General features: G+C 38.0%; 2 protein-coding genes across 6 annotated transcripts in view; one reads left to right on the top strand and one right to left on the bottom strand.

Annotated features, from left to right (window-relative positions):
* Window positions 1–1425: 1425 nt before the first annotated feature.
* SYAP1 (synapse associated protein 1) lies at window positions 1426–19712 on the bottom strand. The gene is made up of 9 exons (XM_057419543.1): window positions 19419–19712; window positions 14788–14906; window positions 13858–13924; window positions 12152–12225; window positions 11648–11787; window positions 9802–9947; window positions 5102–5160; window positions 4008–4155; window positions 1426–2444 (listed from the first exon to the last, which is right to left on the bottom strand). Exons 1-9 carry the CDS (start codon window positions 19627–19629, stop codon window positions 2317–2319), a joined length of 1092 nt encoding a protein of 363 aa, XP_057275526.1. The 5' UTR covers window positions 19630–19712; the 3' UTR covers window positions 1426–2316.
* A 168-nt stretch (window positions 19713–19880) lies between these two features.
* CTPS2 (CTP synthase 2) overlaps window positions 19881–27629 on the top strand; it is a 66838-nt gene continuing 59089 nt past the window's right edge. The window contains exons 1-5 of one of the 5 annotated variants that reach the window (XM_057419536.1): window positions 19881–20150; window positions 22597–22802; window positions 25358–25528; window positions 25811–25911; window positions 27277–27393. In XM_057419536.1, coding sequence (XP_057275519.1) covers window positions 22637–22802; window positions 25358–25528; window positions 25811–25911; window positions 27277–27393 — 555 coding nt within the window. In that variant the 5' untranslated portion in view covers window positions 19881–20150; window positions 22597–22636. Of the gene's footprint in view, window positions 20200–20362; window positions 20565–22596; window positions 22803–25357; window positions 25529–25810; window positions 25912–27276; window positions 27394–27629 lie in introns of those variants that run through there. The other 4 variants (XM_057419535.1, XM_057419534.1, XM_057419537.1 and 1 more) reach the window with 4 other exon arrangements.

Below are 27629 nucleotides of genomic sequence, written 5' to 3'. Positions count from 1 at the left end.
GGAAGGCATTGCACAGCCCTGAAAACTGCAGGAGTACATAGACCTTACTTTAGCTTTCCAGGTTAAAACCAGATATGCGGATTTGAAAGTATTAATACAATTTTGGTAAGACTTTAAATACCAGAGCTCAAGTTAGACTTGGCTTGCCTATGTTATTGTCTTTTTAAAGGCAAATTTAAGTAGTGGGTTGATTGCGTTTTCTTTGGTTGGTTGGTTGTGGTGTTTTTGTTTTTTTTTTTTTGTTGGCATACTTATTTTTCACAAGACTTGGAAAACAAAAGTTTTACTTGTAGGCGGAGCCAACATTTATGAGAGATGGAGTTTGAAATCTATAACCATCATATATGCTATGCTCACATGAAAAGAGAGGTAAAGCTTGATATACAGATCTCATGCAAATAATCCTGTCATGTATCTCAAATCACTAGCAGTTATCAGGCTGGTTTTTAAGGAAGTAGACATTTAGAGCAATTATTCTGAGCTTTTAGTCATCCAGAGAAGATTGGCCACTATAAGAATAGAACTACTGATCTTTTTAGGATGTGTTATGTCAAACTGTATGTAGACAGATCCTAACGTCTCCAGCTTAAATCTGTAAGCAGTTGTATTTGTCAAGTGTAAACATTAAGCTTTGAATAGTCTGATTTTTGTAAGAGTAACAGATTTGACTTTTGCAGCCTTTAACTGATTCCAGATATTAAAAGCTCCTAAAGTACTTATTTAGCATGACTTGCATCTGTTAACCAAAAGCGAAAAACACTATAAAGAACACAAATTGTGCTCAAGATAATTTGTAGTTGAGAAAGTGAATGGCAATAAACTAGTTGGAGAAGCCAAATGGATGCAGGTTTAAATCAATTCATTTTCATAATAAGAAATACAGGAGGGCTTTCCGTCCAAGTTACTAACAACGACAATTTCAAATAGTCCTTTTTTACAGCAATAGCAGTTAAACATACTTAGTGCTTTTCAGTTCCCATGGGATGAATATTGACTGAATAGTTACAGGTGAGGCTGAATAACTTCAGCCTCTTTACTAGAAGTTTCCTGTAGAATTTTGTCATTAAGACAGAGTTTACTGTATGTAACATACCTATATAATTCAATTGGGCTTAATGGCTCCTATCTACTTAATTTTATCCACTTTTCCTTCATATTTGGAATTGCATGAATATTCTGTCACATAAGTTTATGAAACAGATGACAAATAGAACATAATATTTCATTTATACACAAAGATACTGACTTAACGGCAAAGCTACAGGAAACATCCAGATGTCTAAGAAGAATCAAAGTCTTTTAAAGAAAACTTTTCTATTTAAATCCCATGTCTTATACATGGTGACAAAAGTATATTTTTGAAACCTGTCCAAATCTTAAGTATGTTTGTCTCTCACTCTGCCCTCCTCCAAGCAAATGAGCCAATTTTATACATATCTACAGTATTTAATAAAGATGCCCAAACCAGTCATGTTTTTTACAGAAATGTTTCAGCACTTAAAATAAAGAGAAACAATCTGTTCTCACTCAGACAGCAAAATTAAATGGAAACATAACAATCTTGTGAAGAAAGAATGCATTAAACCATGTCTCTGTGGGAAAAGGCAGCATCTTAATATTATGATTTAACAACAGCTTAATTCAAGCAGTTAAGAACTTTGTTCTTATTTAAATGCTTAAATGTTTGCCAGTTAATCATACCTAGTTGATAATTAATCAGTACTTCTTTTGGAGTCTGATTTAGTATTTTGTTTAACAAAATATCAGAAGTTATTCAATAGGGTTTTCTATAAACTCTTTGGCTACAATCACTAGTTAAATACACATGAAAGCTACGAGCTACAAGCACCTTAAAAATAGTACACATTTACAGATTATACAGGGATCAGAGTGCACAGGTGAGGAAAGAGTTATTATCAAGGTCTAAGTTACTTACAACATCCATTTTTACATCCAAAACTGAAGGCTGCAGACAAAAAGTTTGAGATTCTTAGGTTTAGAAATCTCTTTGCAGAGCTTCTTGACCACCTAAGATGGCCACAAACTAAACTGCTGCTTCATGTAGTGTTACCGTTTTCAATTATGACATATGACCTGCTATGTCTGTCTCCTCTTTTTTTTTTTTTTTCTTTTGAAGAATGTAGTTCAGAAACTGCTCATAAAGAACAGAAATACTGGTTGTATTCCCATATGGAATTATAACAATTTTAGATTCTTTTATGTCTTTTGAAGATATTTCATAAACAAAATATGAAAGCAGAAAACCGCATCAGTCCTCAGAAAAAGCTTAGCGCTGTGGTGATTTTGTGAAAATGCTTAATTTTCTTCTTGGAGCATTTCTTCTATTTCTTTATCCCAGTTTTCATCACGCTTTTCTGATTCTGTTACCACCTCATACTCCTGAAGCTCTTGTTGCAATTCCTTTTCCCAATCAGCAGTTTCTTCTACAAAAGATTAAGTAACGTGTAAGAAATAACTTGATAATATAGCATGTAGCTTATTTACATAAAAGTAGATGAATTTGCACTCAATCTCTTTCATATTCCCTAAGCTTTATGAACAATTCTCCTTAAAACCTAAAGAAACGTCAAGACCAGATATTTCATCATCTTATTGACCACAAACAGGAATGAATTACTACACAAGTCTCTATTCCTATGTGTGTATTATAATAAAGATACAAAAAGTAAACAGGTGGCTTAGTTGAAACAGGCGTCCCTTTGCAAGCTCATTTCCTACAGTCTTTCAGTTTAATGTCAACCAAATTTCCTTTTGTACTTTTAAATCCCCAGCAAAAATTTAATGAAGTTCATAAGTTTGTTGGATAAACTCTTATGGAGTTAAACAAAACAAAAACAAAACCTCAAACCCAATATCAAATACTATGGATAATTTAGAAAAAACAGCAGGTACTCTTTTTGCTGACATTTGTAGCTAGGCAGGCTCATTTAATCAGTGTTAAGGGTAATCATATTTCATCCTTCAGGCCAAAAAATGAGTCAGAAAGCATTCCTGTGTTGTTAATCTGTTTTAATTAGCTCTACCTATCATATGCAAGAGTATGAGGGAGGAGATGGGCGTTTGATGTGTTACATGTTGGTTAGTACTTCAGCCTAGATATGAAGATACGTAATTCCATAGTCCAAGTCACTATGGCCAGCTGAGATTTTTCCAACATGTTGCACATTAATGACTTACTGAAACACTTCCATCAAAAAGCTAGATGCAAAGAACTGATACTACTTATTAGAATTCTTCAAGCTTGGCTACATATTGAAAAAAAACCCCACAACTTCAAAAAACAAGGATTCAGCAACATAAAAAACATATTTTAAGATGAATTCTGAATATTATATTATGATAAGCATCTACACATACAAGTGTCTTCACAGTAAGCTGTTCATTGCATATGGACAGAGCCACATTATCACAGATTGCTTTTATGCTTTTTACACTGATACTAGTTCTTCTGAATTAAGTATAAGCCCCATTTTATTTCTTCTCATCATTCTCAAAGCTATTTCTTAAATTTTAACTTTTCAAAATGCGTGAAAAACGTTTTACAGCAGAGGCATCTGCAAGCTCACAGTCCGGTGCAAATACTGCCTTTTTAGCAGGTGTAACAAGAAGAAAACATTGCCTGACTTTCACCTGGAGTTACTTTACCTCCAGGATGTCAATTAAAGAAAGAAAAATTTGTACACATGAAGACCCATGAAAGAGAAGGCAGGGAAAGGAGGAGGTAGACAGAAAAAAAGATATTCTGCTGTCAGTTTCATAAAAGAGCCACTTTAAGAAGGTTCTTTGGATATAAATTCGTAACAGCTAGCATTTTGTATAAGACATGGTGAGAATTAGCATTAATTTCTGCAATATATTGCAGGTCATTTCACTCACTTTGAAACAGGGTAAAAAAAGAAATCTACTTTCCTAAATTGAATTATTTACTACATCAACCTGTCTTAGGATTTCTGTATTTAAGATACAGAATGTAATAATAGCCTTACCTTCTACTACTGAAGTCTCTTCTTTCTTTTTGTCTAGCACCAGTTGTTCCATTTCTTTTCTTAAGTCTTCCTGATTCAAATTACAGGCATCAAAGGCATCACTCACAAATTCTGATACACCTGGACTTGTGGAAATCTCTTCCTCGTCCTGCAGCAAGACATTTTTGTATAAGCTTATGCAAAAAGGGGGGGAAAATGCCACCAATGCATACTTCCATTTACGTGACTGTCTTTTAGATAGTTAGCAAAAAAAAAGCAAATCAAATGCATTACTTTTAAAGAAAAATAGCCCACAAAGAAAAATAGTTGTAAAAGTATTTTTGTACAAAGAGAGATGTTAGATAGTTGTACTGAAAATTATCTGCTTTTCATTCTAGGCTTCCTCATGTGTTCTCCTAACTTTAATTGTTTCTGTAATCTTCAGGAACAATAATAAAACAGTACCTATGACTAAATTTTGACGACAATTTTGTGCAGTTCTCTACACACAAGTAAATTTGAGAGAATTGTTCTTTGTAAATCCTTCCAGCTTAATTTAGTCCACTGCATATTACCTGCAAGTGAAGCTCTGCTTCTGCCAAGAGTGTCTGCTGGCACGATTTTACAACTCAGAAATGAACAAGTCATTATGTATCTAATTGAAAGGTTTTTCAAGTATCAAGCAAAACTCTTCTTGCTATTACAATAAAATAATGTTGCTATTACATTGTATCATTTAGATTTCCTATACTTAAGCCTGACAACTGCTGAAGAGTTGGACAGAACATGGATCATGACTATTATTTTTATAAAGGCATTCCTCATGTCTAAATATACAGTGCAAACCTACTCAAAATATTTTGGAGAAAACATGTCTTATTATAATGTGCAGGATACTACTGAAAGTATTGCTTAGATAAACTACTGTTTCCTCTTTTGAAAAGGAGTTTAAAGTGTATGCACTAAAAATTAGTATCACAGCAGAACAGCAGCAAGTTAGGACTCTCAGATATTATATTACTATGGTTCATAGCACAACTTGCTCAAACTCCCCGTTACCTATAAGTAACAGCTTCACATACTAAGTATCAGAGAAAATATAACAGCATATTTACCTCTTGAGATTTTATTCGAGGCTTTATTGCAACAGGTGGTGTTTTTGGCCGTACTGTTTCTATTAAGGGGGGGGGAAAAATAAGGTAGATTACATTTAAATATTTAAAGATCTAATTTAATCTGCATACCTATTAAATGTACAAGAAAATTTTTTTTAAGTTTTAAGGAATCCTTGTGGTTAAATGCTGGATTCAGCCATAGATAAAGTGTTTGCAACAACAAAATGGAGGAAAAACCATTTTCTATTCTTAATTAAGGCAAATTTAGCAAACCGTTTCCTCATTACGACTCTAGAGTTAAATCACAGGAACACCCTGCCCCTCAAAACCATCCAGAGAACTAGGTAAATAGGAACAGCTGGGAATCTCAAAGAATACCTTCTTTCAGGTAGAACACTTAAAGATTGCATCACATCACAAGATCTTCAAAGTAACAAATGTAGACCTGGCTGGGTACTACCACTGACATGAGCACTAGTGAGCTCTTTGAGACTATGTCTGTATGCAGACCCCTAAATGCACACAAGAAGAGTGTTCGTCAGCCTCACCTTTTTTCACACAGTCAAAGAAGCCACCAAAAAAACCCCACAAAACCTAGAAGGGGATCCCAGTTTCCTAAGAAAACTATGCATTCTGTATATAATAGCATGGTGCCAGGAAGACAATGATTCTTTACAAGCAAAGACAGATCTTTTTATTGGCAGGTAAAGGAACACCGAAGCATTTTTCCTCATGCAACTAGCAGGTTAGAGGAGTCACAATAAAGAGCCAGGTGGCTGCAAGAACAATTAACATAGAGGGAAGGTTGTGGTAGTGATGGAGTGCTTGCTTAGCAGTTCTATTTGTTTAAACATGCAACGCTGCTCTGAGCTTGCAGCTTTGCTTACTGCAGTGTGCCCAGGTGGACCCTTCCTGCTTAGCAATTTCTGAAGGGGGCATTATTTTTTTTTTTTTAGGTTTTATTTTTAGAATTGAGATCAGTTCTAATGAAAATACCTCCTTAATTGGTAGGTGTCATTGTTTATACAGCTCATCTACTCAATGCCTACTGTTGTTTTATCCTCTCTTCCTACCCTTTGTCTTCCCAGTCTTCAGAGGACCTGTTACTGCACCCAGCTCCACAAAGAGACTCCAGCACTCCTAGTTCAAGGAGGCTGTAGAACATGGTACTCTTTGGTGTTCAGCACCAAATGCCCAAACCACTGTGCAAGAGATGTGTTTCAAACTCCACCTGCTGCTCTCATGCAAAGGTGGCACGGCAGTTCTGCACTGGGCCATGCACCAGTCTGATATGACTAACATACCATTAGTCCTGTGCTAGATCTACTGGCCTGGCATCGTCTCCTCTACTGCTGATGTGCTCTTTGCCCCTGAGGTAACTCCATTGCCAAATAAATAGTTACTAATACCTGGAGAAGGCCTAAAACTTCACATTTTGTTATAGATCTTACATAGTCTCTACACCAAGATCCATATGTCCCTTCTTCTTTCCTTTCACATCAACCATACTAATTTTACTTTGTGAAAACAGCAGGTAAGGAGGCGACAGATAAAAATAGAAGCAATTAATTCTATTTTATGGACAGTCAGCTTTAAGAAGAAACTCTTAACATTATGAAGAGTTACCAACAGGCAATTACTTGTTAACCCCCAGTTAGAGAACTGAACCTTCAAAAAGGTTCTTTAAATCAAAAATAACACTGATGATTCAGAGCTTCCCAAGTCTATACACTTTTCAAATCAAAACACGCATTTACTACAGTCTGGTAAATGTCTCTCTGCCATTACAGTAAGTCTATCTGCATATTCTGTACTGGTCTTCTGAATTTTATAACATCTGTAAGAGATCAAAAGATTGTGCTGCTTTTTTTTTATTTATTTAGATTAAGGTATGTTTTGTTTTCAGTCACAATGGTAATTTTACTATTATCCAGCAACTTTATCTTCCAAGGGTTTAGCTGACTCAAAGACAACAGTTTTGTCATTTAATAGGGTCAGTTGCCATCTCTTCTGTAGAGTTGAGCCACTTCAAGTAATGCAGCTAGTTTAGCAAATGTGAGCACTGTGCTGTTCAAAGACAAACAAAAACCCCCAAACAAACAAAAACCAAACAAATAAACCAAACAAAAAAGAGAACCAAGATTATGCTGCTCAGGGAACTTACAGTTTAATACTGCCCATTTAATTACATATTTAGTTTACATAAAGGAATCCCTCAGCACTGTGATTAATGATAGAGTAACTTTGATTTGACCTGCCAGTCAGCCGCAACAGTGGCAGCTTGCTTTGCTTTTCTGAAATTGGTTTACTGAAGAGACGATATGCAGAAACAGAAATAAAATAAAAAGCTGAGTCGAAAGGGGAAGCAAACTAATAACAAACAGACTTGAGTCTTATAAACAGCAGTCAAGAAAGTATCTTCTGGCAGAATTTATGTTTCTAATCTTTCCAAATGCAACCATTTCCTCTATACAAAGGACTAAATGAAAGGATCCAACACTCAAAAACCTATTGTGAGGCACTACAGACACCAGAGGAGAAGACAGTCACTACTTCTAATAGTCTATAATATAATCCTATCAGTTGGTGTAATTAAAAAACCCAGAGAACAGAAATTAAAATTAAAAAAAAAACCAAAACAAGTGAAGAAATACAAGAAAGAAAGAAAATTTGATAAATGCATTTAGATGCCATTTAAGTGCAAAAGTTTATGAAATTATGAGAATTCCAGCAATTTGTTGAATTGATACCACCTGTATAGGGTAAGAGTGAATGCAATTTGCTCACAGAAAATGGCAAAAATGGGAGCTGATACGGTGGGAGTGTACAAGTGACATGACCAGGGAAGCGGGAAATGAGCCCAAATACAGTCTGCACTGAAAAGTAAAGACAAAAGCTTTCTGTTATGATTAAAGAGTTCATGTAGGACGTTTAAGGGCAGCTCTTTTACATGAGGGATAAAAATTAAGTCTCAGCTTCCATAACTCATTAGTTGTTTCTCCACATGTATCATAATTTCTCTTATCACTTTTCTGTTTCTATGGTGAGAAAAAGAACATGCTTACAAAACTATGAGAACAGTAAGAAAAATCACTATCATGTAATTCTCACTTTTTTTTAAACCTGCACATATTTTAAATTAAAGGTACAGAAGAAAAACCCCAAACACAAGTCTTGTACTCCTTTGCTTAAAGCAGTCTTTTGAAGTACAATAAGCAAAAGTATTACATCATTATAGTAAACACCTAAGTCATTTTGGGCTATCTGTATGCTGTCTTTCTCAACCTTCTCAGGGAGCGAACCCTGCTCCCAACAGCACATTGCTGTGTGCTGGCAACAGTTACTCTCTTCAAAGGCTAGCATCCTCTCAAGTGCACATGGCATGTGGTCACTTGCCAGACATTTGCCTAGATCTCTGTGCTCCATGTAATACGATCACGAGGCCACGGTTTTTTAAGCTTACAAAGCTTGAAATAGCATGAGCAGTGTTTCTGTGATTGACAGCATGCTGTTCAACATGGGGACATGTTGCCATGTGTGACTGTATAAAGCCCATTGGGACAGCAGACAATTGTTTTGGATAAAAGAAGTCAGAATTGGTGGTTCTTGGTCTGCAGTAGATTCTGGAGCGATCTGTCCTGCCACCATTGCTTGGAATATTACTTTTTTCATTCTAGATAGGGATCTTGCCTCAAGAAGAAAAACACCAATATGAAAAGATATATTTGAAAGGGGAAACAAAAATGAAATTAATAGTGATCAGTTTGTTGTCAGTCACGCCAGCAGGACTTAAGCATTACCTATTTCATGGATGATGACAGATTTTTGATGTAAGGGATACAAGAATCTGTTCCAAGATGCAGCAAAGGCTTTCTCCTTCTGCCTAATGCCTACCCAACCTGCCAAGATCCTTCAGGTGTGTAACCAGGGGTGGTGAGCATACCTAGCTTAAGCTAAGATTTAATAAGCTACTAGTTACCTTTTGTGTCTTTGCCAGTAACTGCTTTCTACTCTTTATGCTGCATGTACTCTTGCTTGCAGAATTTGTTTACATGCAGGTAAGATGCCAAGTGGCTCTTAAGAGGGTCAGTAAAAATCACCTGTATAAACTGATAAATGTAACTGAAGACACTTGCATTGAAGTGGCTTTTCCATCTCAAGGTTTAATCCCAAGTAGCCTCCTGATCTTTATCTTCCTCCACTTCTATAATACACTGTGGAACTTTCTACATCCTGCAATCATCTCTGCCTCCACCACCACAGTAATTCTACCCCCGTATCACTCATTAACTTCTGTTTGGCCTGAGGTCTCAGCACAAGCTAAGAGCAAACCATGTGCCAGCTGGCTGGGTTGGCTAGTACCTGTTGTCTTACTAGGTGAAACAGTTACCTCCTACTACTTTTTGACAAGTCAAAAAAAGCACACCAGAAACCACTAGGGGTCTTGAGCTGCTACAAGCCATGTACAAAATTTTCTCTCTTGAGATTTCCACTCTTCGACAAAGTTGGCTGAAATCGCGAAATGGTTTAAAACCACTAGGAGCCTCCTCTTCCCCAGTCTCACAAACACACTGAGTATGACAAGGGAAGCCCCAGTTTAGTGAGAAATCCAGAATAAAAATTCAACGTCACCTGATGTACACTATCAGTATGCCTGACACTAACTTAGTGAGCTGTCCTAAAACAGAACCTTTCCATACCTTTCAGTTGACTATCCTCTTCTCTGCCTTTGTTCTCTTCTTTTCCTCCTGCTTGCTGTTGAGCTGCAAGTGCAGTGAGTTGTGCAGACTGTTTAATTAGAGACACCCTGTAGAAATAATTTCTCCAGAACACCTCCTCCTTTACGCTAGAGAGAACAAACAAATTTTGATTACTACATTTGGAAATACAGTTCCTTTTAACATCTAGCAATGAAATAAAATTAAATTTGCAGAGGGACGAAGTAGACATAGGTGCCATTTAAGTTAAAACTTTAAGAAGAAGTTTGTAATATTAACACAGTTTAAAAAAAAATAAATCTATCATTGTAGAAGTTTGATCTCTTACAAGACAGTTACAATTGACTTAAACATATAATAATGTTATGACTTTACAAAAGCTTAACAGCATGCTGCAATACATAATCTGGAAAAACAGCATAGCGTAATATCTCTCTTGTCAAAGTACGTGGGGAGTGAAGTTACCTTCCTGTCCATTCAGGCAAACAGTGACTATTGAGACTATGAACAGGGGAAAAAACCCTGTTAAGCAATGTAGAATAGGCAAGGACAGCATGACCAGAGGCTGAAGACAGAGCATCAGAGACAGATATGATGAAGACCTAGAATATTTAGGACCGACAGTAGAAAAACAACAGCAGGGAAGGGGGTAAATAAAATGAGAAGCTGGGAAGCTTTATATAAAAGGAGGAGACAAGACAGAAAAGCTCATGAAGATGTTTTCTTTCCTGTTTCCATCCTTAGACAAGGAGAGTAATGTTAGGAACTCCTACTTAACAAGAATGTTGACCTGTGAAACAAGCTTTAGGAGCAGCATCTGGAACTGGACCAGAAAGGAGAACAGCACTTGAATGAAGCTGGGATCAAAAAGCCATAGTGGAACAGGCCGTAACTGCTGGGACAAAAGCCTTGTGGATCTTTCACTTCGGTCCACTAGAAGGACAGCAGTTGCAACACACAGCTTTTCCCGCTGCCTATTCAAAACCAGTTTTCCTTACTTGCACTGCTAGTGTTTTGTGATGCATTCTTTTACCATTTCTGCAGGGGGCCTCTGACTCTCCCTAATAACCTTTTTGGGGTGTCAGTACACCGACAGATCTAAGCACTTTTGTAGCTGCATTTACCATGGTTTTGGGAAAAAGATTTTCAATTAATTTACCACACTGAATACAGAAAAAAATTAAGGCTTCTCCCATCCATAAGTCAACAGGCCCTTATTAATTTGAATGTGTAATGGATCTACTTGTGTTCTATCCTCCAACTACTAAACCACAATGCACATGCAATATTTCATGCATTTTAAATTAGATCTAGAGGAAGTACATAAAGAATTGAAGGAAGTGAAAATAACAAGAAGTAATTTATGAATATATACAGACACATCAGAAGCACAAGGATACATAGTTGTAAGGGCTGGAGCACCTCTCTGAAGACAGGCTGAGATAGCTGGGTTGTTCAGCCTGGAGAAGACTCCAGGGAGACCTTAGAGCAGCCTTCCAGTAAATAAAGAGTAAAGTAATTACAACAAACCTGGAGGGACTTTTTACAAGACATATAGCGATAGGATAAGGAGGAATGACTTTAAACTGAACATAGGTAGATCTAGATTAGATATTAGGAAGAAGTTCTTTACTGTGAGGGTGGTGAGGGACTCCACAGGTTGCCCAGAGAAGCTCCATCCCTGGAAGTCTCCAAGGCCAGGCTGGATGAAGCTTTGAGCAACCTAGTCTAGTGGAAGGTGTCCTTGCCTATGGCAGGGGGGTTGGAACTAGATGATCTTTACAACTGTTGTATCATTCTATGATAGTAACCAGCAGAAATTACTTACTGTTTGGGAACGAGATCAAACCTCATCCTATTGAGAAGTTCATCTTCCTGTAACATCACCATTGCAACAGGGTACATTTGATCAAAGTCAAAATTAAACTGCACGCCTGCCGGAGGATCCCGCAGAAAATTTCGTTTATCCTTTGAAGAATATATTTATGGTCATTAACTGGTATCAGAAAAAGGATATCATATTTCACACACAAGACCAGCAATGGAAACCTGGTTTCCACATAATTTTATCATACCACAAAGCTGCAAAGCTTTTGTTATTGGCTTTATTACTGACCCCAGTAATACTGGGGATCTCCTTTGGCTCAAGTTGATCCTGAAAGAACTATTCAGTCTTGCATGATCAGTACAGTGACAGACACATTAAGAAAGGACACTGAAAATACATAATCTAATGCCAGCCAAAAAATAAAAAAAAATAAAATAAAAAGGGAGGAAGTTTTAACCTCTCCATTTGGAAAACTTTAAATCTTACAGGAAATGAAATACTCACTGCTGATAAGGCCAGTATTTGTTGCTGAATTGTCTCTTCTTCATTGCTGTCTACCCAGGGAGGTACTGCTGCTTCTGTTATTGAAAGAAAGAAAATAATTGCATATGTATTACTTGAACAAAACCCGCCTTAAAGTAACATATACCATAACAAAAATAAGCCATCATTTCATTTTCCTAAACTAAGCACATGGGACATGAGAGAAACTCTAGGAATGAATTATTGCTTATCAGAGGTAAACTAGCTAACTAACTAAATATATAAATAATTGCCGATTTCTGTTATTGTAAAACTGTGGGATTTTCTTTGCAGTGTGCATCACTCAACTTGGTACCTCTTAGTTACTGAAGTAGTGCTGTAAAACTGGTTAAGCTGCCTGCAAACAGAAATATCTAGATTCACTTTAAATGTGTTAGCTTTGTCTAAATTAAGTTTTAAAAATAATTTGCTATTGTATTAATTTTCTAACACCCAGAAGACACCAATTCTTTAATGGTGGAGAAAATAAGTTATAAATTTGTTATAATACATGCAATACACTGCATAAGCATACCTGAGGTCAGCTGATTTATATGTTTACACAAATACTTCCAAAATAGTTCTATAGGCTATATACAGAGGAAAATAAACTACTGTAGATCTACAGAAATGTACTAATCTCTTCACTGTCAATGCAAATTCAGCCTACAGAGACATTATGATGCATCTGTAACAGTTAATTCTTACGCACTTTAACTAGCACTGCTTATTTGGCTATGCATCTGACATCAGCAAGATCTTTCACGCACATGGATTCCCATCTGATGCTAATGCTTCTTTCAGTAAGCCATCTGTTAGTCCTTCTTTTGTCAATCTAGCTACCTATTTTCATAAAACTTTCAGAAACATATTAACAGATGACAAAGTTTACTAACAGAGACAAAAAGACAGAAATACAGACAAGTGCAGTCACAGAAACAATCCTGCAGGAAGAAATCCAGCTAAAATATTGTGGACAGTATGCAAAATTTTAGAACAATCCATTTAAAACCAGCTCATTTTCAAGATTAACAGTAGAGCCATTAATTACTCAAACTGCAAGAAATCACTGCATCCATGTAGCATGTTAAAGGAGATAAAAGCCAATGATGAAATGCAACATAAAAAAGTGTGCTTATTTTAAAGTTTCAAATAGATCCACTGCAGTTAATAGTACATGAGTGGATAACTCAAAGGATTTAGATCGCAGATAATTATAAAGCAAATGATTTATGGAAATGTAAAAAAGCAATTATGCCTTTACTGTAAGCAGAGAAACACCTACAGCAAAACAATTAACTACAATAGTGCAAACCCTAACCCATGTTTTTAATTTCAGTATGAAAGTGTGATGATTGCTAAAGCTCAAAAGAGAAATAATCAGCATGCCTGTTTTCAATAAATACACAGGCTTAAGATCCAAAACAACAATAAGAAATCAGCTTTGCTAGCACAGTGATATTTGAGTTAATTTCAGAAAGCTGAATTTGGTTAAAAAAGCAAATCTAAACCAACTAGATAATGTAACACTAACCTCACTTAAAAATGTCATCTTCCATAACATACTTTAAGTTCTGCCATAATGTGTTTCATTAAACAGAGTTTTGATAGATTAGGTTTAGATACAGCTTAATTATCCAGCTTCCAGCGAGTTTTAGCGTAAGCAATGTTTATGCAAAAAATCATACCTGATTTTTTTGTTTGCTGCTCTTGGACAAATTTTTTCTGTTCCTTCTGAAAATCTCCAATAATTGTCTGAAATAAAAATTACGGAACCACAATTAAAAAAAAAAAAAATCACTCCTTTTGTTTCGTGTTCACTCAGAAAGTGCTTTCAAATACACTGCAGGATCATGTTCTTATATCCCTGGTGGCCCTTTTTATAAACATTTGATTTTACCTTTAAAAGTTTAAACTACTGTGTACGCTTTCAAAATTACATTTAGAGTTCTATCAAGTTCAGGGGACCACAAAAATACTGGAGGAAAATCCTAGCTGATAATTTGAACATTAGCATACTATGGCTATATACTTACTGCCTTACCATATCAAATACAGACAACACAGACTGTTTAAAGATACTCTTTGCCTTACAATAAAATTTAGGAGTTGCTCAAAAAATACATCCACTGCAATAAATGAGACTTGTAAAATTGTTAAGTATTACTTAAAGAATGTCTGCTTGGCTGACATAACTTCTCCATTTCTGTTGATGACAAGTTTTCACCAAAAAATTATGTTCCGAAACATCCTGTATTGAATTTGGAATTAAAGATAGAAGAATTATCTCAGAAGTCAGCATGCCAAAATCTAGTAGTAACAGTGCAAATGTTCTGTTGAAAGCAGAGGCAAAGAAAACATGAAGCTACAAATGAATACTTAACTCACAAAATGCAAAATTTTATACAGTGAGGTCTGTGGCTTAACAAGTTGCCAAAAAGCACACAAGTCGTTAAGCCTGATAAATTGCTATAATTATTTTTTTCCTTCAACAACACAGCATTCAGTTTAACACCAGTAAGAGATGCCTTAAAGAAATGCTATCACATGCCAGATTTGCCATGTTATAACAATAGTAAGAAAACATATTTTAGATCAAACGTCTAGAAATAAAATACCTTATCAATGATACTATCTATTTTTCCTTCTTCTACAGACTTCTTTATCGTCTGTGCTGTTTCAGCAACGGATTCAGATATCTTTTTTGTAGCAGCGGTGGCAAAATTGAAGAGGTAACCTTTCAAAATAAGAAAGAGAAAGGTGAAAAAAATCCCTTGTTCTCTTACTATATGTATTTTCCTTTCTCTAATCATTTGGACACTTACTTGAAAGCTGCTTTCAAAATCATTTAATACCACTTCTGACCTCCAAAGAACTCCTAAAATCCTGTTTATCCTCTTAGTTCATATTCTTTAGTGATGATGATCAAACTGTATGTTTGATCACAACTGTCTGTAAATCAAACTTTTACACGTGAATCTTGTTTACCAAATTAATGGTCACTGAAATACTGCTTTCCAATGAATGTTCTGAAGCAAAAGAAAGTGTCTTTCCTAATTTCATATAAGTATTTCAGAGACATTAAGCAGGAAAGTAACTTTAACAATAGTATTAAAACAGGGTGGTTATTTTGGTCTTTTTAAGAAAATCAACATACACAATAAAGTCTCCTGGAGTAAGACAACAAATGCCTGAGACATTTCAGTCAAGTAAAATTTGAGATTCCTTCAAAAGTCTTAAGATAGAAGTTTATTCCTGTTGTTTACCCTTTTTCTATTTTGCATTGACTTCCTCTTTTTAGTCTCCTTGAGAGGCACTATTGCCCTCTTGGCTTACTTCTGAATACATTCAGCGCCAGAACAACAGTAACAAGTATTTCCAAAGACTAACCAGCATTTCTTTGTATTAGCAGTGCTGAAGCAAAGAAAGGTGGCAGGGAGAGAACTATGTGGCATAGGCAGTTACAGGCAGCAAGATGTATACTACAAACCTTCAGAAATATTAAATACCAGTTTATTGACAATGGATTTTAAAATAACATTGGTATTATTTCCTCAGGCAATGACACTGTCACAAGCACTTTATTATATTTGAACAGTTGTATTATGACTTAAGATCACAGTTACAGTGCATACAATGATAAAATATTGGTAAGTGCCACTGTAAATATAATAACTGCAGATGGATCTAGACAGATTGGAGCATTGGACAATCATCAACAGCATGAATTTTAACAAGCTGAAATGCTGGATTCTGCACCTGGAACAGAGTAATACCAGACACAAGTATAAATGGGGAGAGGCTGGAGAGGAGTCCTGCAGAAAGGGACCTGGGGGTGCTGGTTGACAGCTGGCTTAATCTGAGTCAGCAGCGTGCCCTGGCAGCCATGAGGGCAAGCTGCATCTGGGGTGCTTTACACACAGTATAAGTAGCTGGCGAAGAGAGGTGATTGTCCTGATATATTCATCCTGATGTACTCAAGATGTGTAGACTCACCTTGATTACTGGGTGCAGTTCTGGGCCCCATGACTTAAGAAGGATGTGAAGGTCCCTGAATGCGTTCAGAGGAGGGCAAGAAAGCTAGCTAAGGGCTGGAAGGAATGTCCTATGAGGAATGTCTGAAGACTTTGGAGTTGTCTGGTTTGGAGAAAAGGAGGCTGAGAGGTGACCTCTGATTGCTCCCTACAGCTTCCTGAGGAGGGGAAGCAGAAAGATGTGTTGATCTCTTTGCCATGGTATCCAGGGCTTGGACACTTAAGAATGGTTCAAAGCTGCACCAGGAAGGTTTAGACTGGACATCAGGAAGCATTTCTTTGTTGAGAGGGTGAAGAAACCCTGGAACAGACTTCCTAGGGAAGTGGTCAATGCCCCAAGCCTGTCAAGTGTTTAAGAGGCATCTGGATAATGCCCTTAATAGCACACTTTAACTTTTGGTAAGCCCTGAATTAGTCAGGTAGTTGGACTAGTTGTGGAAGAGACCTAGATGAAAGGGACCATCTAGGTCCACTCCAACAGAAACAGACTATTCTATTCCAATTCTATGGTTAGAAGTAGTAATGGTAGATCTAAACTGCACAGTAACTATCAAAAATATTTGAGGCATTGGTAAGAATGAAAAGCACGTGAGATGATAAGAATGTTTTAGTTATTCCCCAAATTTTACTTTGACCTTTATACAAGGGACTTTAGAAAATCCCCAGTATTTGTTTCAAACAAAACCTCCCAACTTCCTTCTCAAGACCTCACAAAGATTCCACTTTCCTTATGGGTTAGAAATGTAAGAAATAACCCTGAAATGCAAAAAAATGATTTATTAAATGAGCTGTTAGCCACAGGTAGAATGAATTACTTCAGATCATTCATGTCACCTTTTGGAAACCTGACCTTTCTGGCATATAAAATATTCTCTTATTATGATATCACCTCTGATTTAAATACTGAAATATGCAGAGGTCTAGCCAGCCCTTAAGAAAGTTATTTTTATATGTAATTTCTAGTTATAAGCCATAGAAAAGTGGCAACCAAACTTCCTTCAAGTAGTTGCTAGCATCTTTCATAACCATTATCAGGCTTTACAACCCATCACATGCTTCATGTGGTAAAAATACCCGCCTTTCTTCTGCACTTTAGATATAGACACATTCTATATAGATACATACTATTCTCCTTATGATAGCAGAGGAAGCAGCAGTCTACTGAATTGCTTCCCTCCTACCAGCTTGTATTGCTTGTTTTCTGTATCCCTGTAAACTCTCATACGCAATTGTTTTAGGTGCAAAAGGTGCTGAAACATTTGCTGTCCATCAACGTTTTGATATTGTTGGGTAAAGTGGTTTTGGCCAGTCCTGGAACCAGTTGGAAAAACAAAATGCTTTTTATTTCCATTAAGGGCAAATTTTCTTCTGAACTAAAGTACTTTAAAACTTCAATAAGAGTTGCCACTTTGCCTCAGAAAAATAGAACTAGTGGTAAACAACATTTCCACTTTCAAGTGACCAAGAAACTTTCCCTCCCTCTTATAAATCTGTGCCCATATTAAGAACATGTATCTAGCAATATATCTAGTATTAGTTCACACTGACAAACTCTCCTAACCTTTGTAAGAATAAAATAATGAGGAGGAAAAAAGAAAAAAAAAAAAGGAAAGGTACGTAAGACTTCAGTTTTACCAGTAAAATTCTTTATGTGCTAGGGGAACCTCTCCACACAGCTACACTGGTTGTTAGTCATGCAGATATTTCTAGAGTTATCATCTGTTAAAACAATGATGCGCAAATCTTTATGAAAAAGCCTTTTCATCACAATCTTCTCTAGTGTCATAGTCAATGAATCACTAAACCAAATTCTCACTTTCAGAGCAAATTATGGTCTGGACCTTTCTATGTGTAACAGTCAATACTTACTTTTCTTCTAAATTCAAAGTCTTTTCTCCATCCTGAACAGTGACTACCATATTAGGATTGCTTTACAATAACCAGACAAGTATTTGTCTGAATTAAAAAAAAAAAATCAAACCCTATTCCTTTCCTATAAAAAGAACAAAATCACAGAAATCCCACAGCAATTTGTGAGGTACATTATATGTGCACGACTTCTCCCAATGGGAAATGTTAATTTAGTAACAATTCTGAAAAAAAATGATAACTGAAAGGAACATTTGCAGTCATTTACTTGGGTCATATTTTAAACACTGAAGGGTTTTGTTTATTTAATGTGTTTTGCTCTGCAGTGAGGCAACATTCCTTACCAATGCACAGAATTGTGCGCAATAAAATATTTCTCATTGCCAGTAAGTACTAAAACAAATCTCTGAAATACAGAAAAATGATGAAATTAGAGAATTGTGTCACTTCCAAACTTCCAGCTTTATTAATTGCATAGGATTGTTTCGTAACTGTGGTAGAGACTACAAAGCTGCATGAAAAACTCCATCTTGTGAAATACACGGTAGTTATCCATACCACAGACTGGACTTAGCAGACATGATTTTAAAGGAGCTGAACAACAAATATATGCAAAAACAAAAACAGAAAAAGGATAGCAAACAATGACTTATAAAACTTTTCACCAAGATAGTTTTCCATACTACCTAACCTAACCTGAATTATCATTTACCTCTTAAAACATATGCTTCAGGGGTATTTAAAAAATAAAAAACCAATGTCTCTAGGTCACATAAACTTGTGTTCTCTGTTTTGCATCACTGTGCAAGCTCCACTGGAGCTGCTGCCATCTAGATGAAAAGCAATTTTCCTTTTTATTTGTCGAATTGAGAAGAAACATGCTTAACTCATCTGAAAACCTATCTGTAATTGTCTAGCTCAGCTTAAGCTCTGGTGTAAATGCCAGTAGTACTAGTAACTTCTCCTCTAACTTGTAAACATACATAAATCCGGCCTACCTTCCTCTTCCAATTGCTACAGTACTCTCACCACACTGCAGGACCTTACTTCTGAGAATACACAGCTTTTTTAAACTAAACCCACAGCAGCACTGCCCGCATAAAGACGCCTGGGCGGGATATCCCACTCCAAGTGAGACCACTCTTTCACTCAAGCTTTCTCTTTGGATCAAGGCCCCCAGCAGCGACGCGTGTGTGAGGTGAAGGAGCCCCACTTCTCACCGCTGCAGTCCCGGGGACTCTCCACCCGCAGGGCGCTGCCCAGCTGGGTGCGGGCGTGTCCCGGAGCTAGCGGTGCTGGGCCACCTCCCCCCTGCGCTCCCCAGCGTACAAGGATGGGACACTCACTGCCGAGCCCCTTAGCCTGGCTGAGGAGCGCCTCCGAGTCCGGCTGCTCCGAGCTCTGCACAGTCGCCTCCTTATCGACCACCACCACCTCCTCCTCCTCCTCCTCCTCTTCTTCTTCCTCCTCCGCGGAGCTACTCCTCTTCTCCGCTGGCAGCAGCTTCTCCTCGCCTGCCCGCTCCAGCCCCAGCCAGCTGCCCAGGCCCCGCAACATGGCTGAGGAGTGGCAGCCGCACTGGCCCGTTAACGGGCACTCGAAGCTCTAAGGGGCTACTAGCTCCGAAAGCGGAAGCGCAGGAGGCTTGGGTTCTCGCGCCGCCGCCCGCCTGCTCTGCTCCTCCGCCCGCGGATGCCTTTCCCCGCCTTGACGGGGTTACTCTGCGGCGCGGGGCCGGTAAGGGCTGCTGTCGTGGCGTTTCGCCGTCCTCTGTGGAGAGGTGCTGCTTCTCCTCCGGGTGTTCGCTTGAGTTCGGCAGACCCTGGCGGTGATCCAGCAGTGGTTACCACGCAGCGGGCGCACCTCATCTTGGTGGGACAGCCATCCGCCTTTACGACCGCAAAGGTGTCGCGGGGCGGCGAGTCGCAGTCCGGTGACTCACAGTAGCCTGGGAGGAGATTGCCACTCTCTTCCCCCGCCCTGCCGCGATCTTCTGCGCCGCCGGCCTGCCTCCCGGCCCGGCTTCCGCTCAGCGGCAGCCCTCTCAGGGCACTTCACGCCCCGCACCTGGCCCTCAGGTAACGGCCGCCCCGAGGTAACGGCCACCCGGCGCTGACGCAGGGCAGGGTGAGGGCAGCCCCTCTGCCGGGACCGGCTGCAGCCGGATCCTCGCTGTGGCTCAGCAGTTTTCGGGTGGAGCGCTTCCAAATTGCTGCTGAAGGCAGCAAGTTTCTGTTGATGGGGCAGAACAGAGTAAATGTTCCTTTCCACTTGTGCTGATTTCCTGTTACCAACAAAATGCCTTTTCCCAGTATTCGCTTTTTGCTTTCCCTCCCCTAACTCTTTCATTCTCCTTTTACAAGTAGCTTCCCGACCCACCTGGAGTCCTTTGTTTCTATTGGAAGTAAGCTATGTATTTCCTTAAGCTGCTGGAAAGTCGCTGTTCTTGCTAAAATCACAGCGGGCTCTTCATTGTGGTTCCTCTAAGCAAGGTAATAGGGCTCATGAGTTTTGAAGCAGCATGTGCTCGAGGTTTATACCTGTTGTCGAAATAACTTCTCTTAAAATTCTAGGCTACTAAAATAAATTGAATACTAAAATAGCAGGAGAAAGTTAATTCCTGATTGAACCTGTTCTCCTCAGTTAAATATTTTTGATGCCTGTAGTCTTCCTTTTGTCCATGTTAACAAGGAAACACTAGTAGTTCCTGTTATCAAGAATGATGACATTGATGATATTTTTACATTCTTGAACTCTAAGAGGAATCTCCCCGAGGACGCAGGCCTTGTCTTCAGTATAGTAAGAGGAAGGCTTACAAAGTGCATTCACTAGCTGCTGCTTGCTGCCAGCAGCTGAAAACCATACTGTGTTGATTTATACTGAGTTCTTAGGTCATGTGTTTTTGCATGTTGCTTTGGATGAATTCAGTACTTGAGTAAGGAAAAGATTTTCATGACTTTAGAAGTTTTGCTCTGGTGAGCCATGCTGCCACTGTGGAAAAATTACTCCACTGATTAGCCTCCACAGCTGCCTGAATGTAATATGAATGTGACTATGAATGAGATACATCATCCTGTTTCAGATGGGGTGGAAGAATGGTGGCAAAATCTAGGCTTGTCTGAAAGCCAGATGAAGGAGGAGACCAGCAGGGACAACATCAGCAGAAGCTGGTGCGAACAGCAGATCATAGCAACAAGGAAGAAACCTTTCTAGTTAGGATAGTAATTATCAGAATGTTTAGGGGGTGGTTTCTTCATCTTTTTCTTAATAGTTCTGGATACTTTACCATTCATACTCCTACACAGTGCAAAGTGGGATATGTGTATTAGCATCTACTGCATTATTCTCCTCCCAGTCATATGATTTATCTAGTATGATATTTGAATCCCTTATTTCATTATAGGTCTCTTACAAAGAACCAAATTTTTAAGAGAGTAAGTTTCTGTACTTGAATAGCTGTTGTTGCCAATGCTGGTACTATTCCAGAGTGATGGGAAAAATGGTATTGTATCTGATCGAGGCTTCACCACACATAATTGGCATTAACTGTTGTGTTTCTTTTTTTAGGGTATGAGGTTTGTTGGGTATTCACAGTTCCGTCCTGTAAAGAATAATTTATTTCATGGTCTAGACAGGGAAACAGAGGCTCTGACAAGTTGGCCATGCTATAGGTCTCAGAGCTGCTTTATCCAGGGCTGCCATTCTGAATGCATGATGAGTGTCATGGGCTTTTCTCTAAATGTGAAACTTAAAATGAATAAAATGTTGTTTTCTAGAAGAGCATTAACTGTTCCTCTACATTGCAGTCCACACATGCTAAGTGATTCTTTTTTTTCTCTCAGAGTAATTACACGGAGAGGGAGAATGGGTAGGACTGTGAAGGAAGGACTCTAGGGTATTATAAATACAGACATTCTGGTTCAGTTTTTCTTTCTTGGTCTCATGTTCTGTTGATCTATAGGATACTGTAAGACTTTGGGTGAAACAGTTGATACACTATGAATTGGAGGAGTGAAAGCTACTGGAAAGTGGGGTGGATGCTATAGCCCAGTTTTAATAAATTTTTGAAGCTACAGTCACTTTTTAAAGGTAAAGGTACTGGATAGAGCATGTGAGTGTTCTGGCTAATGTAGCAATGAGCTAAATTCTTAAAATGTGAAGTTATCAACTGCTTTAGAAAAAAAATTCAGGGTGAGATTTGTCTTGCCTGACATGTGATTCTGAAACTTAGGTGGCTTTTCCTGTCACAGGAGAGGGATATGGCAGATGAACTGTGTTTCTCTGGCACATCCATGGGGCAATGTATCAAAATGGTATCTGGTTTTCCATTGCCTATGGAGTAGATTTATGCTTATGGATTGGACTGTAAGATGGGAGAGATGAATCCTGCTCCCAGATTCCAAAATGGTAATTTTTGTTGTCTGTTTCCAAAGGTCATTTCAACCTAGATTCTTTGTTTACTGAGACTGTGTTCTTTCCTAACATGAATTTGCATTCATCAGATGTATGTCTTTGTCATTTTAGATTTTCAGCTTGAGATCTGTGTGCTTGTGCTGATTTTCTGATGAAGTACATTCTGGTAACTGGTGGTGTCATCTCAGGCATTGGCAAAGGGATCATTGCAAGCAGCATTGGCACCATATTGAAATCATGTGGTCTGCGTGTCACTGCAATCAAGATTGATCCTTACATAAACATAGATGCTGGAACCTTTTCACCGTATGAACATGGTATGGAGAGCAGTGCTGTTCTGTTTTGCATAAATATTTGTATTCTTAGTAGGGTGGTGTTTATGGTGTCTTTAAAAAAACAAACAACAGTAGTAGTTAGTAATTTTATAATCTGTTTTGCAATGCAAATTCCTTCCTTGCTATGTGTTCTCAAGGGCATTGTCTGCTCTAAGTAAAGAGAGATAATCTGTTGAAACTACTTTTGGAAGTAGGTGCTTCATTTCTATAAAATCCCATTTTGTTAGGAAAATCCTAGCTGTAGGCCTTGTTCAGTTATTTTCAGTTCAACTTGATTAAAAAAAATAGAATAGTGGTATAAAACTTATTTGAAACTGAAGTAGTTAGCAGTTACTTATGAATGCTGTTATCTGGGTGTCAGGTGTCAGTGCTTTCTAGTGTAAATGTCTTCATGAGGGTTAGATTAAGTTCTCATCTAAGTCTATAAGGATCTAGTCAAAACCATCAGAGAAGCTTAATAATACCATTAGTTTGTTTGGTTAGTTCTCTAAACTACCTTGATTGTATTGACTACATGATGAGCAGCAGGTCAGTCTGTCAATATTTGTAATGTTGCCTGTTCCTTCAGTTCTCTGGCTTGTTACTTAGACATTTATTAAAAATGATGTTTTAAAGTTCCAAAGTACCTTCAGCCAATAGACATTTCTAATTCTTTTTCTTTGTTAGATTTTTTTCTGCCTACTTTTAGTCTAGTCCAAAAGTTTTGGAACTGGAGGTAAACATATCTCCTCAACTAAAACAAGACCACTTTGCTTTTTTAAGTGGAAGAGCACAGCACATCAGACCTCTCCCCAGAAGCAAAATTTAACTAATTAGATCAGGTACAGGGGAAGAGGGGACTTTAGGGCAAGTAATACCCACATGATATTCCCCCCCATTCTGTTCACTTAAGAGTTTCTTAATGTTTGTGAAGAAACATCAGCTTTCTGGATAGTAAGTAGAAATTCACACATGCCAAAATGGCAAGCCTCTTTTGTTAACATTTTGGCAGAAATATGATTGAGTCACAGGATTTTAATTTAGAGATTTCTGGTTAACATAAGAGGTTTTTTAGTAATATGTTTTTCAGTTCTTCCAAGGCCTACATATGAGAAATCTTGGTTCCACTCTGTGTCTGGCTTAGATGGTAACTTAGTATTAGAGAATGTAGTCAGTGCCTCTCAGGATCAGGGATAAGTCTTCTACCCTTTTGTAAGCATGGAATCACAGAATCATAGGGTAATTAGGGTTGTAAAGGACCTTAAGGTCATCTAGTTCCAACCCCCTGCCATGGGCAGGGACAGCTCAGTCTAAACCATGTCACCCAAGGCTCTGTCCAACCTGTCCTTGAACACCGCCAGGGATGTAACATTCACAGCTTCATTGGGCAACCCATTCCAGTGCCTCACCACCCTCACAATAAAGAACTTCTTCCTTATATCCAATCTAAACTTCCCATGTTTAAGTTTGAACCCATTACCCCTTGTTCTGTCACTACAGTCCCTAATGAAGAGTCCCTCCCCAGCATCTCTATAGCCCCCCTTCAGATACTGGAAGGCTGCTATGAGGTCTCCATGCAGCCTTCTCTTCTCCAGGCTGAACAGCCCCAACTTTCTCAGCCTGTCTTCACATGGGAGGTGCTCCAGTCCCCTGATCATCCTTGTGGCTTTTGTTAAACTCTTCATTGGACTGTTGTGTCTTGGCAAGATATATTTCTGTAGTCCACACTACCCTTTCAGGAGGACTCTTTTCTCCTTGTGCGCTGGTTCCGTAATCTGTTTAACCATTGGTTTATTGAGTCATGGCAAAATATTTTGGGTTTTTTTTTTTTCTGAAAAGCTTTCCAGCCTTACATCAAGATCTAGCAACTTTAGTTCCTTCAGAAGTTGATTAGATTCAGAATTTAGAGTCTCTTTAGAGGTCTACGAAAAATCTGAACCCGAAGAATATTTTAGTTAGATTTTTCAGGATCAGAACGCTTGGTGTGGACATAGGGTACTAAATGTACAAGATGAAACAACTGAATAAGAAACAGTGGTCATGCTTGAAGAAGCATTTATGTTTAGCCTAACTTTACTCCTAGTCCAAGCCACAATCATTAAAATAGATCCAACCAACAAGAATTTACAGTGAAACACTTTGAACATGCATAATAATTCATGCTTATAAAAGCAGTGTTTTGCAAATTGCTGTTTTATTTGTTGTTGATTTATGATTCCTGGAGATTGTTTTCTTCCAATCAGGGGTTGTAGTATGCTGTTAAAATGCTGCTTAAATGTTTTAAGTCACTTAAATATTTTGGCAATGTAATTTAAACTTATTTGCAAACTATATGTGACTGAGGGGTAGACTAAAAGTAAAGACTTAATATCCAGGTCACACAGAATGACAATGCAGATCGAGCTGCATCATGTGCTTTATTGATAACGTTGTTGTAATATGTCATTTTAAAAAATATTTCATAAATTTTAAGAGAAGTTTGTGGTGTTCCTGCTGTGTGTTTAATAATTCCTCATTATTTTACTGCTTTTCTGTTGGTTTTCTCTTTATTTTTTCAGGTGAAGTTTTTGTATTGAATGATGGTGGAGAAGTTGACTTAGATTTGGGAAATTATGAGAGATTTTTGGACATCAGTCTCTATAAAGACAACAATATCACCACTGGAAAAATATATCAGCATGTCATTAATAAAGAAAGACATGGTGATTACCTGGGGAAAACCGTTCAAGGTGATATTCTTTATTCTGTGGGATACTTGTCCGTTCAGTCTTTGCTGAAGCGATTAGCTAGAACAAGCTATTCCCTGCTGCGTCACTTTATTCCTTTCTCTTTCCCAAGAGTTTTGGGCATATTCCTGTAATGTTTGGCTTCTGGGCTCAAGGAAAAGAGAAATAGAAAAAGGAACTACTAGTTTCCTTGTGATATTTTTGCTCATTTTCCCCCTTTTGCATGCAGAACCTGGCATGTGGGTCTCAAGATATGCTTGCTTGCTTTGTTTTTTCTTCTTGTAGTTGTTCCACACATCACTGATGCCGTTCAGGAATGGGTAATGAATCAGGCAAAAGTTCCAGTGGATGATGACAGAAAAGAACCACAAATTTGTGTAATTGAGGCAAGTATAGAATCTTTTAGGATATATATTCACAATGAACACAAAACAGCTAGCTTGTTTTCTCCTTGCTGCTTACTCTAAAAAGGTCAGACTGAAGTTTTATGGAGAGCAGCAATGCAAAGGCACATTATATTTTCTTTGGTTTGTTCTGAAAATGACAGGTGTAGTCTTTATCCCTACAGCTTCTGTTTACTTGACTAAATCCCTTCTAGAACACTGCTGAAACTAAGCTGCTTAAGAGTTTTCCCTTTGCAAAACCTTGAAGGAGTTAGACTGAGTATGTGTGTCATGTACAAATGTAGTCTGAAGTTTTCTGCTACTGGGTGAACACAAATGTGCAATTCTGTCAAAGGCCACTTGATGGCACAGAACAGTCATGAAATATGACTACTCCATAAGACATAGGTGCTAAACACTGCTTTATTCAGTGCTTAGTCTACTTCAGCTCTTTGTGTCTTTGGAAGACATCTAATTCCTGTCTTTGTAACAGGGACTTTGTATTGGGTGTTGGTTTGGTAATATAGAAAGTCTTGCATAATGTCAGGTATTACTTCATGTTGTCCATATGGCTTTTATCAATGTTGGAAAGTTATGATAATACCGCTAAATGCCTGTATTTTGTTGGTCACAACTGTTCATTAATCTGACAGACAGGAAAATAAAGGGTTTTTGTGTCTTTTGCCTATACAGTTAGTTGCATGCCATCCAAAGCAGCAGATGTAAGCACAATCATTGCAAAGCCTGTTAGGGGGAAAAAAAAAAACAAACCCCGAAGTAAAACACAACAGCAGTCATTGGGTTTCTCCTTAATGTGTGTAAACTCTTTAAAAGCACATATTCTGAGTAGTTGTCAAAAAAACAAAACTTTAGTTTGAAATAGTTGTGGTTCATACTGTCAGCATTGCTCATTGTCAGCCCTCACAGTTGACCTGGCTCACTGGACAGAACTGCCAGAGATTGCCAGGAGCCTGGGGTGTAATACAGGTGACTCCCGTAGAGGGAGATGTTGCTTTGCTTCTGCCTTATTTGGAAGCTTTTATCCTTCACTATTGATTACTTGTTTACCACTTCCAAGGCATCGTCAAAGCATGTATTATTCAGTAGCACCACTCATCTTCCCAGGGGAAGCTTATGTGTTTGATGTAAAGTGAATATAAAAAAAACTTGAAAATTGTTCTGTTTTCCACAGGAAACAAATATGCAGAATAGATCAAGGCTCTTTGCAGAGTGTGCCTGCAAGTTTCAATTGTCTTTTTTTTTTTTTTTTGAAGGTAAATATTTCAGAAAACTTGGTAGAGGTAGACTTTAGTTTGGTTGGTTTGTTTTTGCTTTCCGACACTGACATATCTAAGCTTTCTTTTTCAGCTTGGTGGAACTATTGGAGATATTGAAGGAATGCCATTCATTGAAGCATTTAGACAGTTTCAGTTCAAAGCAAAAAAAGAGAACTTCTGTAATATCCATGTTAGTCTAGTACCACAGGTAAGTTATTAAAATTGATAAAATAGATTTTAAAGTGTATTGGGCTTCATATTTATTTACTTTTTCTATTAACCCTTTCATGGTTGAGGGTTTTAGACACGCAAATATGAAACCCAGTCACACTGGAGTAAATAAAGGCCACACAGGTAATGGAATTGCAGATCTTGAGTGGGAGCTGCCTGCTGGCTCCTCTGTTACAAGAGCTGGCTAAGTTTGTCCTGCAGCCAAGGGTTTTG

This window comes from Pezoporus wallicus, unplaced genomic scaffold (genome assembly GCF_028554395.1).
Source record: "Pezoporus wallicus isolate ANWC-B61680 ecotype Strahan unplaced genomic scaffold, APGP_CSIRO_Pwel_v1 contig_5767, whole genome shotgun sequence".
NCBI lineage: Eukaryota > Metazoa > Chordata > Aves > Psittaciformes > Psittacidae > Pezoporus > Pezoporus wallicus.
This window is presented reverse-complemented; position numbering and strand designations above follow the sequence as displayed.